The following is a 19,847-nucleotide window of genomic DNA, read 5'->3' on the forward strand; positions in this document are numbered from 1 at the left end:
GAAATTGGAAGACATCATCCATCCATTATCTAAACCACTTATCCTGTTCAGGGTCGCAGGGGGGGCTGGAGCCTATCCCAGCTGTCATTGGGTGAGAGGCGGGACTGATCGCCAGTCAATCACAGGGCTGACGCACAGAGACAGACAACCCTTACACACACACACCTACGGGCAATTTAGAGTCACCAGTGAGGCTAACGAGCATGTGTTTGGACTACGGGAGGAAGCCGGAGTACCTGGAGGGAACCCACGCATGCACGGGGAGAACATGCAAACTCCACACAGAAAGGCCCACTTGTGTCCAAACAGGGATTTGAACCTGGAACCTTCCAGCTGTGAGGCTGGAATGGGTTAGTTTTCAACATCGATCAAATCAAAGCTCTTTGAATGTGCACTGCTTCAGTTTTTTGTTCAGCAGATTACCTGCAATACTTTCACTGCTTTTCATAGTTAATTATCTTAATTTTTGTGCTGACAGGAAATGAAGCAAATTTTGTTTTGTATTCCCTCCAGTTAAATTCAGCTTTACGACATGACCACCTGCCTTTTCACTATTTTTTTTTACCCTGGTAAATGGACTGTACCTGCATAGCGCTTGTCTAGTCTTCCAACCACTCAAGGTGCTGTTACACATCACATTCACACTTTCAAACACATATTCACACACTGATGGCAAAGGCTACTATGCCAATCTCCAATCAGGATCTATGCACATCCATGCACTGATGGCTCTGCCTTCAGGAGCAATTTGGGGTTCAGTGTCTTGCCAAAGGACACTTTGACATGTGACTGTAGCAGTCAGGGATCGAACCACCAACCTTTTGATTGAGAGATGACCGACTCTGCCATCGAGCCACAGCTGCCCCAGATAAAAACAGACCTTCATTTTTGCTTACTTGTCAGGATTTGAACAGTGTAATCTACTACATACTAATGTACAGTGTCTCAACTCTTCAAGTTGGTGCTTTAAAGTCAAACAAAAGACTGAGGTCTAATCAGGAATATTTTTGGGGTAAATATTTTAACATTCTTTGGATTTGATGCAGTTTCTTTGTACATGTTTGAAAATATCTAATTAAATTACAGGACATTTGTGTAACTATAACAAAGGATAGATATCAGTTACAAAGCGCTGTTCAGTCGGTCACATTAACTATCTGGATTGCTCTTCAAATCGTGTGAAGTTCTTTGCCCTTCCAAGGTTGTTTCGAAAGTTTAGAGTGGAATAAATTTGTGATACCCTCCGTAGGATTCAGGTCATCGCGTCATCATTGTTCTGGAGACAAGTCAGCACCCTCTGGATTGTGGACCACTACTTGCTCGTGAACTCAACAACTTGCTCTTTCAACACCAAAACTTTCAGACTGTGTTAAGTTACGAAACATCACTTCATCATCTTACCTCTGTAATGTCTTCCAGCCTGTTTATCATCATTGATGGTGCAGATGTTCCCAGACTAAAGAACCTGTATAGAGCTTTAAGAGATGTCTTTGTAACTGGATACATGTACAAGATTAAAACTTTGATACTCTTCAAACTTTATTTATGCTAAAAGAAAATAGTTTGTATGGAAAGGTTACATGATCAGTCGGGCAGATTTGTATATCGTATGTTAGAAACAACCAATGGGGAATATATTAATTTTGTTGCCCAATTTAAAGCCGAAAAAATAACAGGTATGTCTTTTGGGAGTACAGGTATAAAGGGGTTTATATCAAAGCAAGCATAACATATCTGAATAAATGTAAATGGGTTTGGGAGCAACAAAGAACAAGGAGAGGCAGTTACTGATACACAATTTAAGACAATGGCCTTAAATCTGATTATCTTTACTGCATATTTCTACTATACTACGACGCTCTATCAGTGTGACCTAAATCCACTCTTCACACTCAGTTTTACGTTGTGTGTTCACACTGCAAACATGAAAGAAGCTACAATTAAACCAGAGAGCAGGCATACTAAATATGTATCTACAAGTGTGCTGATCGTGACGATTCTCCCACAATGCAATGCTCAGAGGAAATAAAGGAGCTGCAGCTAAACCATCCTAAGTAAGACGTTTAGCTTTCTCTTTCTGAGTTTTAACCGGCAGTTGTTAGTATAAAATGGTGAAATGTGTTTTTTCTTTGTATACTTACAAAGACAATTAGTACAGTATGGATTTCCCCTCGAAGTTCCCCTCCTGGGACCAATAAAGGATTATGTTATTTTGTAAATCAGGCCTTTCTTTGGGCTCCGCACGCAAAAAAATGCGGTTTTTATTTAACATGCCTACTTGAAAAGTAAATGATTTTAAATAAGAGTACTGATTAGATTAATACTGGATTATAAGAAACATTAAACAATTAATAATTGATATATTAACCAAAAGGTTTGATAGCATAATAAAAACATTTTGTTAGAGATCATGTTAATAAGTCTTTAAACTTAAGCATGCAGAGTGAAAACTTTCTGTTTGCAGCAGTGGAGACATTGTTCCGTAGCAGCTGCAACTTGATATTTGGCATTTCTGCACTAAAGTTTCTAATTATCATTACAACAAACTGCTTTTGTCAATACTTATGTTGTAAGCTAGAATGATCTATTTCAACCTTTCAGATTGAATCAAAGCTCCTCTGTTGTCTCATATTTACATGTGTTTAACATTCAGCTTGTGTCACACTGTCGCCACGCAGTAAAGCAGTAACATGTTATTCTACTTCTCTTTACTGCCAGGAAGAAAAAACTTCAAATATCCAGTGGACTTTTCCCACGCTAGCCTCTCCTACAGGAGTCAGTATGAATCATATTACTCCACGCTTTAATGAAATGATTGCAGGTTTCAGTTTTGGGGGAAAATAAGCATGTTTAAAGAAGGTTCTGTGTTTCAGCCGTCATGCTGAAATGAGTTAAGTTTGGGGCCAAATTACCACGGAAGATTTTGCCATACAGAATATCTAATGTACCAAAAATGTTCTGTATTACATCAGCAGCACAACCTCAAAAATACAGAGTAAAAGACCCATTTTTCTGCAAGATGAAACTGTTAAAACAAAAATCTCCACCTTTCCTCACTAGGTTTGAAACTAGCAGAGTTCAAAAGAAATACAAACTTTCTCTTTGATTGATTAAGTAAATTTCAAGCTCGTAACTGATCGAATATCTGAGGCTGACCAACATTTCCTCGTGTTTTGACTGTTGGCATCGCATAACTGAAAGCCAAATATTAATGAGCCGAGATGTCAAGTGTAATTAAAACACGCGGTCAGCTCATATCGTGCTTTGTCCTCGCACGAGGAAAAGAAGTATCAAATATATTGTGTTGGCAGCAATACTGAGAGAAGCCTTGGCATTGACACACAGCACTCTTATTTTATGGCATAAATAATGAATGTTAGAGGGTGTATCGTGAATGGGAGAGACAGGAAAAGACGGCTATCGAAACCACATTTTTTCATTTTTATTTTTTCAATGCTTAATACCATGGGACAGGATTTTAAGAATGGAGACCTTATTTCAGTCAATATTTGCCTCAAGGAATATATATGATTTGTATAATAATAATATAATAATAATCATAATAATAATTATAATAATAATAGTAATAATAATATAAAGTCTGCATTGGTGATGTGAGGAAAAAGGAAAAGGACAGAAAAATGTACAAGAAGGAGGCACCTATAATCCCCAGCTGGACCTGAACATTCCAAGACAAGAAGTAGAAATTACAAACTGAACAAATTTTACTTCAGAGGCAATCCAGCAACAGGTAGCAAGGTCGTTATGATGGAAGTTCTGTCCTTTTTTTGTGTTTAAAAGGATTTTAAAACAACATTTACAAGACACCTAACATTCCATTCAATTTCCTATTAAAAACAACAGAGAGAGAGAGATCGAGAGAGAAAGAAAAACCTAATCTTTTTGACGGCCTCGTGCCCATGGTTCACTCTACGTGCATCTTCCATGTTGATAGTATACAACTTCCATTGTCCCGGCATATAATCTGTATAATCCAGCCATAAAAAAAAAACTGAAAACAAAACAAAAAAAAAAGAAAGAAAAAAGGGAGAAATCACTTTTCTGTCGCCTTCTTTTCTCAACTCTCTGTGTGTACTAACCGTGTGAGACTGTAAAAAGGCGACGCCTTCAAATGATGCTGTACAGATGTGTTCACTGTAGGCCACACTACCAATGATATGGCAAAGTCAACAGAAAGACTTCTCGGTTTTTCCAGGCCTGTTTTAATCCGGAGTCGGGGGGAGCAGGGGGGGATACGGCTGGCATGCATCTCCCAGTCTACAAGATGAACTTCCCTAGGAAGAATCCAATGAAGATGGCGGCTATGACGACGAGGAGGGAGGGCAGGGAGGCGGAGCTGGCTTCTCGGCCGAGGAGGGTAGTTGAGTTTGATGACATGTGGTCTGAGCGGGGTACCTTTCTCATTCTAACACCTTCGTCCTGTAACAGAGGTAGAGCAGCAGAGCAAAGGCATTTTATCCAATCAAGTTTGAACTCTTTAAAATTAGTATCTATGGGCACGGGTTTAGCTCAGTGGTTAAATCAGCGGCCTATATACAGAGGATATAGTCTTCAAAGCGCCAGCCCCAGGTTCTACTCCCACGCTCGGCCCTTTGCCGCATGTCATCCACCATTCTCTCCTACCCTATTTCTGACACTATCCACTGTACTCTCTTAAAAATAAAGGCATAAAGGGCCAGGAGAAGAAACATTTTTTTACAATGAGTGTCTACACCCTGAAAATACCCCCTCCCTCTGTGGTTTACTGCCACTGATCAAAGAAAAGGAATTCATCACTGTTCTCGTCATCACGTATGAATCTGGCATTGATCAACAACTTCATGAATTCCTGCTACAGCTTTGGTTTCATTTAATTGCAGCGAAAATGTTTTGCAATTTAACTTTTAAACTGTTTCCGGGTCGAAGTTGCTACAACGTCTCCTATTTTTGTGCTCTTTTCCTCCCTGTTTTAAGCGAGGCAAACTAACTTGATTGTTGCTAACACCCCATCATGGACATGGACCGTCATGATCGCCATTGCAGCTGCCACCCTCACAACAATCGACATTACCACAGGCTGCCAGCTACCGCTAGCTACAGCACCAGGAGCTAGCAGGATTGCTTGACATGGTGAAAACAGATGGTAGGCTGTAATTTATGTGTTTTAAATTAAAATAAACTGATATAGACTTTCAATAACTTAGACATTTTTATTAATAAATGGCTATAGAAAACCTTTTTCCCTCTGGGAAAAACAGACTGTGTCTTATATTCCGGTGCAACTTATATTTCAGATGTTACTGTATGTGATGAGGCCATTATTAAGGCACTTAAAGCATTGTTTTCTGCAGGAAATGTTATGCAACATTGTCTTTATATCATCACATATTGGAACACATCAACATAAACATATGGCTCAATATCAGCCCGATAATATTGGCGGTTTGATATATCTGTCGGGCTCTAGGTTCCTGACATACGTTGTATTCTTTTTGAAACTAGCCGAAGTTTTACTTTGCTTTGTGGATAAAGATTTATATCAGAGTAACATGGCACATAAGTCACGCTTCAGCTGTCCCACTGTGGGTTCTTTGAATGACAGTGTTGTATCAATCTATAGCCTTTAAAGCTTTTATAAATAAACACTTCTACACAAAAATTACACCAGATGCACCTGTTCTTGTGCGAGTCTAGAACAGTTACAACAAATAAGGGCATTTATATTTTTATGTTTTGACCTAATTTGGGTTTGGCTTTCAAGAAGGAGCTATGTTGTTGGCGGCTTGAATCTGAATGACAGCACACAAGCATTATTTATCTCCCACTCAGGTTGTGGGGTAGCCAAATGAACCACAATGGGAAATGTTACTAATTCCATTTATCAACACCTCTGACCTTTAATTGCCGGTTCTCCTCGGCCATCTTGCTCAACTCAGCCTGCAGCCTCTTGCACTTCTCCATCACTTTCTTCATCTCCGACTCGTCCAGTGAGGCAGAGACAGGCACAGAGGCTGCTGATGCGTCTCCCTTTGCGGAGTTCATCACCGGGGCTGCTTTGGTCGCCTCCACGTCATTCTGTCCAAAAAGCAGAGGGAGAGAACCACTGAAGTGAGATCCAGCATGCCCTGAGCTAAGTATGGAGGTTAGCCTCGAGACGGGAGCCTGAGCCAAAGAAAGACAGCCTTGTCCGAGGCCCAGACGCTCACAGTGTCGGATCAAAGAGACCAGGGAGGAAATGCATCCCTCCAGAAGTCCCGTTTGATGTGGCTTTGTTTTGTGGGACAGACAACATGACGGCATGGCCAAACGAAGGGCTTTATAATGGAAATACAACAACTGTATTGTAGTTGAGGATTGACAATAAATACACAGACAGGATTTGATGTAGTTATCCATTCTTGAACAATTTCAGACAGGCATGTATTTAGAGGCCCAGTTCATTACCAAATTACACTGAATAATACAGTGTTTAATACACTAAACATCTGGAAGACCACTCATAAATCAAGAGGAACATCAAGACAGAAACATTCAATATTAAACTTCTTGAAGAAGAGTGAGTGTGGGCCTGTGACTGAGGTCATCCATTAAGAACTTCTGTTCATAAATGTTGATTAATTATGAGAGCTCAAATGTATATTAAAGCATCCCAAAGAAAAGCTTCCCGTCTTGGCCAAACCACACTGCAAATCTATCACCTGTACTGAAGACGCATCAGTACAACAGCTGGTTTTCCCTACAGTTTAAGCTGATATTTTTAGATATTTTTCTTTGACGGTTACTGAAATGTAACAAGGCGATAATTTCGGTGGGAAAAGGATATACATTTATATGGTTTTGGTCCTCATATGTCTCTCAGGGGAAAAAAAGTGGCCAGTAATCCGAAGATCAGCAGTCTGATCGGCTCCACCTGCCTGTATGTTGAGATACAGGTAAAGATACTGAACCCCATATTGCTCCCCATTGCTGTGCGATTGTGGGTGAATGGCCATGTAATGTAAAGCACTTTAAGAGGTCAGAACAAAGGTGGTATATAAGTACAGCCCTTTGTCAAATAAAAGCACTGAGCTCTTCTTTAAACAATACAAAACCTCAAGCATGCATTTCCACATTATGAAGATTACTCCTTACACTACATCTCCACCCTACAAAGTGACATACTTTAAATGTTGAACATAACATACAGTACATGCTACACGTGCCGGAGCAGAGAGCAGATACCGTGTTGACTCAGCAGCCCACATATCCACATTGCAGCGTCTTAGCAATAAGCTAAATCTGGCTGGCCTTGGTGGGTTTTCACCCTGGACTGTGAGGGCCTGCTGAGCGATCCGGCAGCAGTGCTTATCTAAATCCTGATTACACCGAGGGATCATTAATACAAGCTCCCAGTGTTCACAGAGGCTCCCGTTTATAGAGTATCGACTAATGCATCCATAACAATAGCCCTGTAATCAATCCTATTTTTGAACGGCGCATAATGTCCAGTGTTTAGTTGACAGCCGAGATTTATATTCAACCCTGTAGGGATTTTGATGCCGAGTTAGAGAGGTGGGTGTCCCATGTCTGACTGAGGGGGTGAGAAAATATTAGCAACCATTTATTAATCCAATACAACCCCTCAGCTGTATCAATAATAACAGTGCATCTTTGATACTTTACTGTGAACTATTGGTTGGATCAACCAACTACTCAAACACTTACATCATTTGAACTTGTGAACTTTCAAAGCTCCTCTCTCTCTCACACACCTTGAAGTCATTTCATAGCAGCTGCACTTGGTATTAACACTGGATCATTTGGCCTTGATATAGGTGGCTAACAAAGCCGATGCTAGCTGCTAAAATGCAAGTCTGTGGTTCTTTTGCTCCAACACAATCAAATGCATGCAAAGAATTCATGCACCCCGCACAAGAGCATTTACAATGCAAGGTGAATTTGGATTACACCTATGGCCTGTGGTGTAAAAACTATTATATTTGAGTGGCTACTGCGCGCTGGGCTTTAATATTATTTTTCCTTTTGCAGCATCACTTTTATTGGCTGCCATGTTTGAGCTGGTCATACTTGTTTACCACACATGATGGCGTGTTCTCCTATGAGTAACATGTTTTTATGAAGCTAATCTGACAGATCTGCCCCAGAAAATTACACAGACATTGAGTCTGTAGGACACAAGAAGTCTCTTACATGATGAGTGGGGAGGAAAAAGATGATAATTTAGAGACGTAAAGAGTAAGCAAGAGAAATGTTCATGACAGAGGAGAACAACAAGCTATGTATTTTGGAACTCTGGAACTGCACTCACTACTTAATTGACATTATTACAGTAAAGAACATTTTAATGTTTAACATGGAAAGCTATAGGCAACACTGTTTTACACATTTGCGTATTCAAGTTGAGTAGTCGACATAAGTCCGTCGGCAACAAAAACACAGTTCAGGTTATGATTATGCTGTTTGTAAGGTGCAGCTGCTCCTCTTACCACTTTATCGTTTTCAGAAGGCAGTTCGAAGACACATCTCAGCTTGGAATCCATGAGATCATCGGGTTTCGCATCTTTCCACTGGTGGACATGAAAAATGTGAATGTTATTCATCAACCGAAACTTCCAGCAGCTGGAATCTATCCACGCACAACCTACATCATGGTATCCACATGCCTTAAATCTTTGAACATGACACCAACATTAACATGCACAGCTTTATTTTGAAACTGTTATAACCAATGTCTAATTTTCCTTTGGTTTTGGGTCTGTGTCATATCATGTGACAGATTTATTTTGCGATTGTTATACACTCAATGACAAGAGGTGCTTGTAAAAAAAGAGGGTCTTTAAAGCACAGAATTGCTTTATGGTGGAGTAAAAGAAACAATCAGTGAAAGGTAAATAACTGCAAAGGGGTTGAGTGATACTATACAACTAAACTATTTGGTAAAACATCAACCGAGTACATTCCAGTTTTCTTATCAGAACAGGTCAGACCTTTGTTCCCTTTCACTTCCTGGATTGAGCTTTTGACACAAGACAAGCCAGTTCATGATCACAGATGCGTGGTATGTCCACGTTTCACTGACTGACTAAGCCTTTGCTGTCCTCTGGTGGAACATTGGAGAATGCATGTCAATTTCTTTGCTCCTGGTCAAGGCCAAAACATCAGGGAGTTTTGCATACCAGGTAAGATTTACAGCAAAGATTGATGAAAAGAAAGAAACCACGCTCTAAAGTTCTACTGAAATTTGGATTTAAAATAAAGGCATTTTCAGTGTAATCATTCAAAGTGATATAATGCTTTTACTTATAAAGATTCCAGCATATATTAAAGACTTTCTGGTTTCTCTATCATTTTGCTATTCACTCGCCATAACATGAGGCACACTCTGAGCTGCCATTGACACACGAGGGCTAAATGTATTTACAATGTAGTGATCAGTGACTTCGTGCAGCCGGACACAAACATGCATGGATAATAGAAGACGTTAAAATAAAAACAGAAATTTGTTGACCTATTTTCTTAAATAATCTGTAATAGAAACCAATTGAGTCTTTTTCGTTTGGATGAGTGACAACGGTGTGACTAGTTGGGTTGTTTGTTTTGTGGGGGCAGGCTGAGTAATATGGCACACACTGAGGGGACCCACACAAGATCCAAAGGAAGCTGGTTTCTTACACAGGACGGAGAATAAGATTGTTTTATACACTGTATTACAGGTATGGAAACAAAGATTTCAAGTTGAGCTTTAATGCATCCTAATTTCTGATGGTGTATGGACATCACAGAGCTATCAAAACATCCAACAGTGTTTTTTAATGCACATTTGAACACATGAGAGGTGAGAGATATGGCCTCAATCTTCTATTATGGTCTATGGAAACAAGCGGTCAAACTCTTTCGAACTCTTTCAAAATGTAAGATTGACGATTTCAAGTCTTACATGTTTCAAGGTTAACAAATAAGACTTCAGTCAGTACAATTTAAAATTTAAGTGTACTTAAAGAATATGCCTATTTCATTTCAAAAAGCTGCCAAAATACTGTCAAAATAAACTACTCTCTCCTCACTCACTCACTCTCCTCCTACGTGTTGGCAAAAATCAGGTAAGCATGTGAGGCAGTCGGATTCGTGAGATCATGCAAGAATTACGAGATCACAAGAAACACAAGATCGCGCTTAAATCTAACCCTCTACAACATATTTACAAAAAGGACAGAAAGTAAATGAAAGTCACTCACCAATGAATCCATGTCAGAAACATTTGGTGGGGCGAAAATCGTCTGCACCATGAATTTGTGTTTACTTTTCTCATTGGGGTCGTAGTCAAAGGGCTGTAGCATGACTGTAAATGAGATGAACAGTGTTAAATCATGTTGAATCATTTAAACATCTTTACACTGATAAATGATGCCTACATATTCAGCATGATAAATCTGTGAAAGTTGTTCCTGGTGACAAAACATTACACATATATAAAAAATATATATTCTGCTTTAAGACTGGCTCAGTCTGTGCTTTTATGGCCCTTACCCTCCAATCCAACAGCTGTACAGTTACCTTTGGTTTGGGTGGTGTGTCCTTTTCTCTTGCTACTGCCTAACCTTATTCACAGCCTGATCACTGAATCGACAGGTTGAGAATGGAATTAAGGCATTCACATGACTTAAATGTCCTTCGATAATACAACCAAAGTACTCTACATATTTCACTGTAATTATTCAGGAGTCCAATATATTATAAGTACAATTACCCCCTTTCATGCATGAACTCCTGACAAATTCCAGACATTCAGTTCCTGAAATATTCCACAGGTAGTGACTGTTTCTGGGTTAATATCAGCACAACATGTCTAACAATGTTCCCGCTAAAAAATACTGGCAACTGAGGGGAGCAATAAGGAGTAAAAAGCAGTGAAACTCAGCTCAATGTGAACGTCATCAACCTGCTTACTCACTGGCGGTGAATAATCCAGACTATTACCCGCTTCCTTATACTTAGGCTCACTAAGACTTTGCGCAGACTTTTTGCTAGGGGGCTGGGGGGAAAAAGTCACTTAAAGCAGGGGTAAACAGATTGGTACATTTGCGTTCATACGTGCACCCCCGCTGGATAATGTCTGGAATTTTCAGGGGTGAAGTGCATGTGTGAAAGAGGCTCTAGTAAGACTATGGCTGGATGCTGTGCATTTAAAAAGGTAATGCCTTCCAGTCCTCATGTCTTATTTGTTTAGTTAAAGCAGATGGATAATTACAGAATTCTCCTGTCAAGTCAGTTTAAATACCAGAGCTGCAGCAATTTCTTGATTAAATCCTTTAAAAAGATTGATAACCAATTATGAAGATAATTAAACATTTCTGTCATGTTCAAGCAAAGATATGAAACCTTTGCTCGTTTAAAATTCTTGAATGTAACAATGCGTTTTCTTTGTCATTTGGGACGGTACATGAGGAGTGTTTTGGACTTTTGGTTGGACAAAAGAAGCAATTTGAAGAAATCGCTTTGGAGAAATTCTGATCATGTTTTTCACAGTTTAATAGCAAATTCATGAATTAATAGATTGTTTAAATAACAAGCAATATTCCGATAATTATAATAATAATTAGCTGCAGCCATATAAAAGACTTATCGAGTCTTAACGATCTTCCTCTGCAGTATCCTGTTTTTTGGAAATGAGCTTTCTCTTTGCACGATACATTATGCAGAATATGTTTCCTTAGCCTCCGGTTACTGAAATTTAAATTTGTCAATCCGAAATCACTGGATGCAAGTCCCCACTATCAGTATTTTATTGACCGAGTACATATATTGTAAGAACAAGAAAAGGAAATTTGATAAGTGAATTTAGCCCCTGAAGTTTCATATGATTGTGTAGAACAGTAGGAACAGTCCTACTCTGAAGGTGGAGTAGAGGTCAGTGTCTGTCCTCTGCATCCAGTATGTACTTTATGCCACATGGGTCACAAGTGGAACGCGGTCATTGTGGACATATTTGGGTAAAAACTGCTTCTAAGAATCACTGCTTCGACTTAGCAGGTTGCCTTGATGACCTACAACAGCTACCTGACCTAGTTTAACACCCAGGTTTCCCCCCCGTCTCTCTCAATCAGCAACAACTTTTTGTGGACTAAAGGAAACTCTGAAATTAAAGAAAAAGAGGCCGTTAATGAATCCAAACTCACCAGAGATAATGACAGTTGCTCCTGCATCGATGACACCGCTGTTAGGCCGTACACAGTACCTGCGTGGCGCGGTCGTCTTCACTTTGAAACACACTCTTTTGTCAGAAGGGTTTTTTAACTTGAGGTTTGTCGTTACTACATCTGTGAAAGGACCTGATGGACACAGAATAACAAACAAAAATGCGATATTATTTCTGTTTTGGAGTACACCTGCGTCCTGTATGTACACCAACACAGCACAACTGCAAATGGAAAACAAAAGCAACCAAAATATTTAGATATCCATATTTGCACATCCTGTAAAAAGTGCAACAAAACAGAGCTGAAGCAGAAACAAAACATTCAAGTAAAGTAAATTGCATTTATTTTGAATAACATATTTTGATGACACCGAAATATTAGATTTGCTCTAATTCTTCAAATTAAGCTCTATTCCTGCCACGAAGACAGCGGGGCCTTTGTAGTGCTTAGGTGCAAAAGTTCAAAAAGATTTTTTGAAAAAAATAGCTGAAAAACACCGTCAGGCTGCAACTCAATAAGGCCTGTGTGATTAGAAAGTCTAATTGAATAGTGACTTTGTTGGCTTGAAGCTGGACTGCAGGATGGTTTTACCTCATCTAACCCTAAAACAGCTGATAGTAGAGGAGACAGTAGGCAAAACATTATGAGATCAGCATTGTTATTTTAATACATGTAATGAATAATGATTTAATGTCCTTCATAGTGAATGAAATTGTGTGCTGATGATGCCTATGATTTATTGGGAGGAGGCTCATTAAAGACCGTTTTCCTCCCAATGTTTGTCCTCCATTTAAATAGTTAAGACTTTTGCAATATTAAAACCACACTAAAATAATTTGGTTATACAGGCCTGATGGATTGGAATAAGCACACTACCTGAACTTGCAAATCTTAGCAGGAGACTTTGATGAAGATCAGGGTCTCTATCTAAGTGTTCCTACAATAGCAGCAGGCCAAACCACCTGAATGATTACTTTTTCTTTCCAGACAGCTCATTTCATATGGATGTTCTTTTCTGTTAGTCGATACTCAGGTCATAGTATATCAGGAGATCAATAGTAAGCCCTCCATCTTGTGACAGGGCTTGCTCCAAATTAGGTCCCTAACCATAGTCAGCACTCCAGCTTTTCAAAGTCATGTCCAAAACAAAACTTGAAGCCAAGTCAGAAGAACTCAAAACTCGATTCAGGACAATTAGACCGGGAGCCTGATGCAAAAAATGTCCCATGATACCTGGTTAGATATCACAGCACTGCCATGGATGAGGTCTATCCGCTGCACTATTTACCAGTTGCCCATCAAGGGTCAATTTTGATTTTTAAAAATCTGATATGAATATAAAACTCCTCTCAGCGGCATAACAGATTGCCAGGTGTTTAAAGCACAGGCCGTATAAATAGTGGACGTAGACATTGTGACGTAGCTATACTGTCAATGTTCAAGGCAAATTCTAACCATTAACTTGTTGTGGTTATCTTATTTTAGTGTATCTAGTTTCTAGTTAGTAACTAGTTTTAGTTTTTTGGATTATTATTCTTTGTGTGTGTTTTTTTTAATTATTTTATTCTAGTTTATTTTTATGGATAACCTTTTAATGTTTTATGGTCTTATCTATGTTCTCCATTTTATTTTGCTATTTTGAGTCTTACCATTTTAATCCTACCTCCAGTGTGTCCTCATTAAGAATTCATGATACCGTTTCCTGAGTTTCGTCAGTTCCTGTTTTTATTTAGCCTTGCGTAAGAATTGGAGGGGTGGGGATGCTGAATGTTTTTATTTATTTTCTGTCTTTGTAAAGAGGCTGTGCTTCATTATAGATGTATGAAAAGTGCTATACAAATAAAGCCCGTTTCACCTCTACAGGTAAAATCCAACATCAACCCCGACTCCGATTTACAGGGCATTACAATTAAACTATGTGTAAGAAACACTAACGGAGCTAACAAGCCAGGCATGGTGAACGTAGTCATGTTGCTGATTTGCCCACAGTTTGCATTGTTTTCATATAAAAATGACAGAAGTGGAGTTCAATTGTTCGTTGTATTTTCTATACTGTTAATACAGGTCGGTTGTTGTTTTGGAGTTCACAAAGCCTACATTCAGTCTCCCTTCACATCCAGCCCTCAGAGAGATAAGAAGCATTGCATGACCAGATTGGAGGGGCTCCACCCAGCTAAAGCTAACATGTAGAGCTATGGTGGTGACTGGGGCGTTGTTTTCAGCAAAGGTGCATCACACAAAAGCATTCCTACAAACCTGAAAAACCTTCTGTCACAGAGTCAAGATCATATGATATCGGTTTGTACAATTTGTCTCCAACCTGCTTCTTAGAAGCAAGAGGCAGTAATATCTGATGCTTATGTTTTTGGTTATAAGTCACTGAATATCCTTTTATTTCATTTATGTTTATGTGGAAAGTGTCTTAATGTGCATACATTTAACTGCAGTCATGCAAGTCCAGTGTTTAGGATAAAATAGTGTTGGGATGTTTTAAATGAGCGAGGAATCATTTTAGTTTTACGACTCCTCCTGACTTTGGACATACCTGAGACTTTTCTGATTATGGGATGTTTTTACACCGAAAATACATATTTAAGAGGAGAGAAACAGACATGATAGCGACATGTAATTTTGGCTGGAATGAAAATAGGCCTTTAAAATATGGATTGTGCACAAATTGTGAACAGATATGGCTACACAAAGATACTAAGATCGGTCAAGCTCTATTTTCTGATGTCCTGTACTGCTGGTGGGACTTTAGGCTTATGCACCAAACACAAGCAATTATCAAGAGAAGAAGCTGCTCTTTAAAAAGAGGTAAAACCCCTGACTCAGGTTATTTATCAAACGCTTGTCTGTCACGCAGACCATAAAAAATACACTGAAGACTATGGAGTAACTCCATCAGCGAAAAGGAATACAAGGTTCACTGTGAACATTTCTACACAATGTAGGTTTTCTACACAGTGGGCATTACTAACACCAAGGCTGAAATGGATAAATCACTGGAAAGCAGTTGTGAGCATCAGATCTACACCCACATAGCCTGCATCCACCGCCTAACTCTCAGATGCTACCTTTGCTCATGCAGTGTTAGCACCGTCTCTCTCATCTCGCTGCATGTATGCTGAGTTAGGGTCCCCCAGGCCAGTCCTATTCTAAAAATACTGGCCAAGGAAAGGAGGGCTGCCCCCTCTAGCTTGCTGGAGGAATCCCAGCAGAGGCTCTAAAACAGACCAGCTCTCAGATACACGCAGACCGATTTAGCTCGGCCTCTGTGACAGTAAAGGAGCTGTGGTCATCTTCCTTCCCCTCGTATTGCTTTTCAAAGACAGACCAGGAACCATTTCATTTTCTTCCGCCTTACTCCTAAATCTTACAAACTGAATGATCCTTTTTGTTTCCATCTAGTGGTTTGAATTAGATTTGATCAATTGAACGGTTAATTTCATTCTGGTTCTTCCTTGAGGTAAACAATTAGTTTTGGGCTAAGGCACAGAAGCCAAACTCTTTACACAACCCTTCAGACTCAAGTCTGCATGTAACAGGTTTAACATGACAATTCAAATTGTAACTGAACAAACCAGTATTAGTGAAGCTTTAAGTTAGCTTGATGGTTATCCTCATTGTTAAAAGAAATACTAATATATTTGCAACTGATTGTACTTGCGATGCAACCGAGCGGGTTGTTGGTCTATCATCAATTCATTATCACCTGTGTTAGCATCACCTTTGACATGGCTTTAAAATATAGCCTTGAATTAATTCTGGTGTACAAAGGGTGTTATATGTTGGCAGAAAATGTAGAACCTGTGACTGTTCAGTAATCAGAATCAGCCAAATTTAAGCAGAATTATCTTCTTCTTAATCAGGACCAATAAGGAGGTTCATGATCAGATTAAGATGGACCACGTCTCTGATATCAGACTAGCCATGAATATCAGGTTCAGCTTAAGGGCAAACCTGAGATTTATGCATTTAGGATTCAAGCCTGACATTTGTATTTATCAACGGTGCAGCAGCCAGACATCTACGGTTAAAACATCAGTAACCTGTTGCACAAACTGAAGGCAAATTTGATTAGATACTGAAGATTAAAGTCAATACTACTGCACATCTTTAGCTAGTTTAAAATCATGAGTTTTCTTGTTTTTCAGCTGTACCCTTTTGAAATTTCATTCCCCAGAAAGCCTTCAAGTAAAACTGTGCATTTTCCAGAAAGGTTCTATTCACCACAAGGCACGCACGTGATGATGCAGGCACAGGTATAAAGGTTACAGAAAAACACTTTTACTGAAGTGAAAAAGTCTGATAGTACAGGGATAGTCATGGGTTTCGAGTTCAACACGAGGCTTTCTTGCTTCTTCCCAGCTGTGGTATTATCAGGTGTAGAATCTGAACTGTGTAATGGCGTATTTAGATATGAAAAATCAGTTTTACACAGGACACCTCAGCACCAAAACATCTCTGTGACTATTCTCCACCCAGTGGTATACTGTGGGTCTGGTATTTGAACTGGTGACCTTTCTAACAATCCTGTCAGGCTATAACCAGTAGTATCCACTCATACCTGGTCCTAACTAACAATCAGCCTCTTAGGATCAGCAAGACAATGGGCTGAAAGATTCTTGGTTTTGTGACAGTGGTGCATTCAGCAACAATAACAGTGGCTCATTGACAATAAAGACTGCAACAGCCAGAGATAGTGCCTAGTTTCTGGGACAAATACAAAAAATTAAGCGACAAATTCTTGGTCAATTAATAATGGTGATAACGTCCTTGGATTGTTGGAATAGCATACAATACAGTTTTACTGTTAGTTGTTACTTCAATCATTAGTAATGGCCTTTTAATTACAAAAGCAACAGTTGAAGTCATACAAATATTACACACTTAAACTACATGTATGAGTATTGAGTAGGTGATAAAACAAGGTTGATAAGTCGGCAAAATGTAAAACAAGACAGATTATTGTTGCACACTAGCTAACAATGTAGCTGCATGTCAACTTCTGCATTAGCAAGCTAGCATAGCTATGCTTAGCCAACGGTTCACTGACACATCATTGAAAGTTATCACCGCCAGGAGAGCAATCACTTGTACCTAATGTAGGGATTATATTGGGGTGTGAGAACAATGTTGTCTGTCAACATTTTTGACTGAGCATATATTGCTAACTGGTTAATGGAGTTAGCTAGGAGACATGAACAAACGTGAACCAAATGTTCCTGAAAACTCTGTCTGTAGATCTATACGGTGTACGTTGGTCATTCAAACTGTCAGTTACTTTAAGAGCTTGGGATAGCTAAGTGTCTGCCAGAGGTGTTTCGGGTGTTACGTTATATTTGTCGCTAAGAAAGTTAATTTTCTTCCATATTACGTCCGGGTTGTGAGCGATGAGCATTTCAGGGAATAGGCTGAGCCCCAAGGAAACAACAGTTTGCCGTTGCTAACACTGCTAGCAACAGCAGAGTAATTAGCTCATGTTGCTACTGAAGTCATGAACATGCTGCTCACTTAAATATCATTCTAAAACCACTGACAGTTGCCCCACATTCTTCCACCTCTTTGCTAGGTGTTGCCAGGTAGCTGGCCATGACTGGCAACCGGTCAAGATGCACGCCACGCCGGCTATCCACGTCACTACAGCGCGAGGATTCAGCGGCCCGTCTTGTCCCTGGCTAACTTAAAATGGCGGTTAATGCTAGCTTGTTCGCTAGCAACGAAATTCGCTGGAGGGAGTGTGAAATCTTTTCAGTCAGGTAATACTCCACCACCACTGCTCTCCGGACATTTCACACGTCAAGAAGAACTTGATGCACCTACCTTTAAATCTGAGGTCGACGGGAGGGTCAAGAATAAGGACCTGATCCAACTTTGACATTTTAGCTGAGGGGATGCACTTGATTTCGGTATCGGGGAGTATAACTGACAAGTGGAAATTCTAGATCCCCTGCCACTACTGAGTCAAATGCTGACTGAGCTCTGAGAACGAGCATGTGGGTACAAATACTTGAACGCGCGAGCGCACAACCCTGTTGCGCGCCCTCGTGGCACTGCAACTGATGTGATTATGGCACAGAAAACTAGTTGTACTGCGTGTACTGTGAAATACGTGGGAAGAAAAACTTATAAAAGAAGGCAGGTGTAGTCCTAAATTGGCCGTTATATGGCAAGGGTTAGGCCCTTTTAACATATAATCAGTGGGGCTGACTAGTAGCAATTCAGTTTTCACGAGTCAAAATGACATTTTAAGTCATTTTGACAAGTTAAATTGTTCATTTAAGATATCTGTAAAACAATTATAACGTGTTACAAATATATTCTCACATGTAGAAATTACATTTCGACTCGTCAAAACTGATTTACAGATACTTAAATGTAATTATAGATATCAGTAATTCCTTTCTGACTAGTCAGAATAAGGATACATCTTTAATGTTGACTAGTTACAGAGGGAATTGTAGATATCTCGGATATAATTGTTACTTGTAGGAATGTAATTTCACATTTCAATATCTGAAATTACCATCTTACCAATTAAAATTCCACACCGACATATCAGTAATTTAATTTTGACTAGTCAGAAATGAATTTTAGACATGTTATCTGTCATGTAAGAAAAATTGTAGATATCTACAATGAACATTGCTACTAGTAAGAATTGAATTGTTAATATCAACAATTGATATTTCCACTAGTGGGAATTGAATTGTTGATATCAATAATTAACATTTTGACTAGTGAGAATGAAGTTATAGATATCATTAATTAGAATCGCAACAAATCAAAATAACATTATTGATATGTTGGCTTGGAATTCAAACTAGTCACTGCTACCGATTAAATGTGAAAGGGGCTTGCCATACCGTATTTGAATGTACGTTACTTGGTCCATATTTGAGGTTAAAATACGCACGCTGAGGCAATTTTTCTACACAAAGAAATGCACTTGGACTAAACACGTGGGAATAATTATATTTCTTCTTTCACTTTCATTTAGTTCCCACACTTAATATCACATGTTGTTAACACTTTGTAACTATCCTCAATGGGGCTGGGCCTCCATTCAGACTGTTTATTATGAAGAACTTATACAATTCATACAACTAAAAACAAACCTTAGAATATGTCTTTTTAAAAAGGTACTGTATTCTTGTTTACCACCTGTTTTGATGTCATGCTAACCTGATAGAGCTGCAAAGATAACTTATTTAATGTCAAAACATTTGCCTTTTCCAGCTTATTAAATGTACATATTTTTTTAACGTTTTTGTCATTTGTAGATGTAGAGTATCTGGGTTTTTGTTCTGTTGGTTGGCAAAATATGCTATTTGAAAAAGTCACTTTGAGCTCTGGCATGATGATTGATTTCAATAACATTTGATAAATCCTGAAAATAATCATCAGATTAATAAAGAATGAAAAAAGGATAGTTACAGCCCTACTGACGAGAAGTAGCATGTTACATCGTATTATGTGTTTTTTTTTAAATGCTCAACTTCAGAGCAAAGCCTCACTGATATCTGCCAATATAAAATGTGAAAATATGATGATATGATTTTACAGAAATGCATATCAAAGGAAGACTTTTTTTTTAAACAAAAATGGTTAGTAGGAAGTTAACATTGTTTTTAATCATCTAAAACA

General features: G+C 39.0%; 1 protein-coding gene across 1 annotated transcript; it reads right to left on the reverse strand.

Moving 5' to 3' along the window:
- Window positions 1–3,432: 3,432 nt before the first annotated feature.
- Window positions 3,433–18,181, reverse strand: vapal (VAMP (vesicle-associated membrane protein)-associated protein A, like). Its single transcript, XM_069684566.1, has 6 exons — window positions 18,024–18,181; window positions 12,177–12,329; window positions 10,236–10,339; window positions 8,487–8,567; window positions 5,896–6,075; window positions 3,433–4,440 (listed from the first exon to the last, which is right to left on the reverse strand). Exons 1-6 carry the CDS (start codon window positions 18,079–18,081, stop codon window positions 4,279–4,281), a joined length of 738 nt encoding a protein of 245 aa, XP_069540667.1. The 5' UTR covers window positions 18,082–18,181; the 3' UTR covers window positions 3,433–4,278.
- Window positions 18,182–19,847: the final 1,666 nt, after the last annotated feature.

Source organism: Semicossyphus pulcher, unplaced genomic scaffold, assembly GCF_022749685.1.
Source record: "Semicossyphus pulcher isolate SPU_LCO1_2020_fin unplaced genomic scaffold, fSemPul1.0.p SCAF_7, whole genome shotgun sequence".
In the NCBI taxonomy this organism is placed as follows: domain Eukaryota; kingdom Metazoa; phylum Chordata; class Actinopteri; order Labriformes; family Labridae; genus Semicossyphus; species Semicossyphus pulcher.

Excerpts from the sequence above, each read along its gene's own strand:
- vapal (XM_069684566.1), bottom strand. The coding sequence starts at position 18,081 with ATGTCAAAGTTGGATCAGGTCCTTATTCTTGACCCTCCCGTCGACCTC. Across the intron at positions 12,330-18,023 it reads CGTCGACCTCAGATTTAAAG|GTCCTTTCACAGATGTAGTA; the intron begins GTAGGTGCATCA and ends TGTGTCCATCAG. Across the intron at positions 6,076-8,486 it reads CTTCTGAAAACGATAAAGTG|AATGACGTGGAGGCGACCAA; the intron begins GTAAGAGGAGCA and ends CTTTTTGGACAG.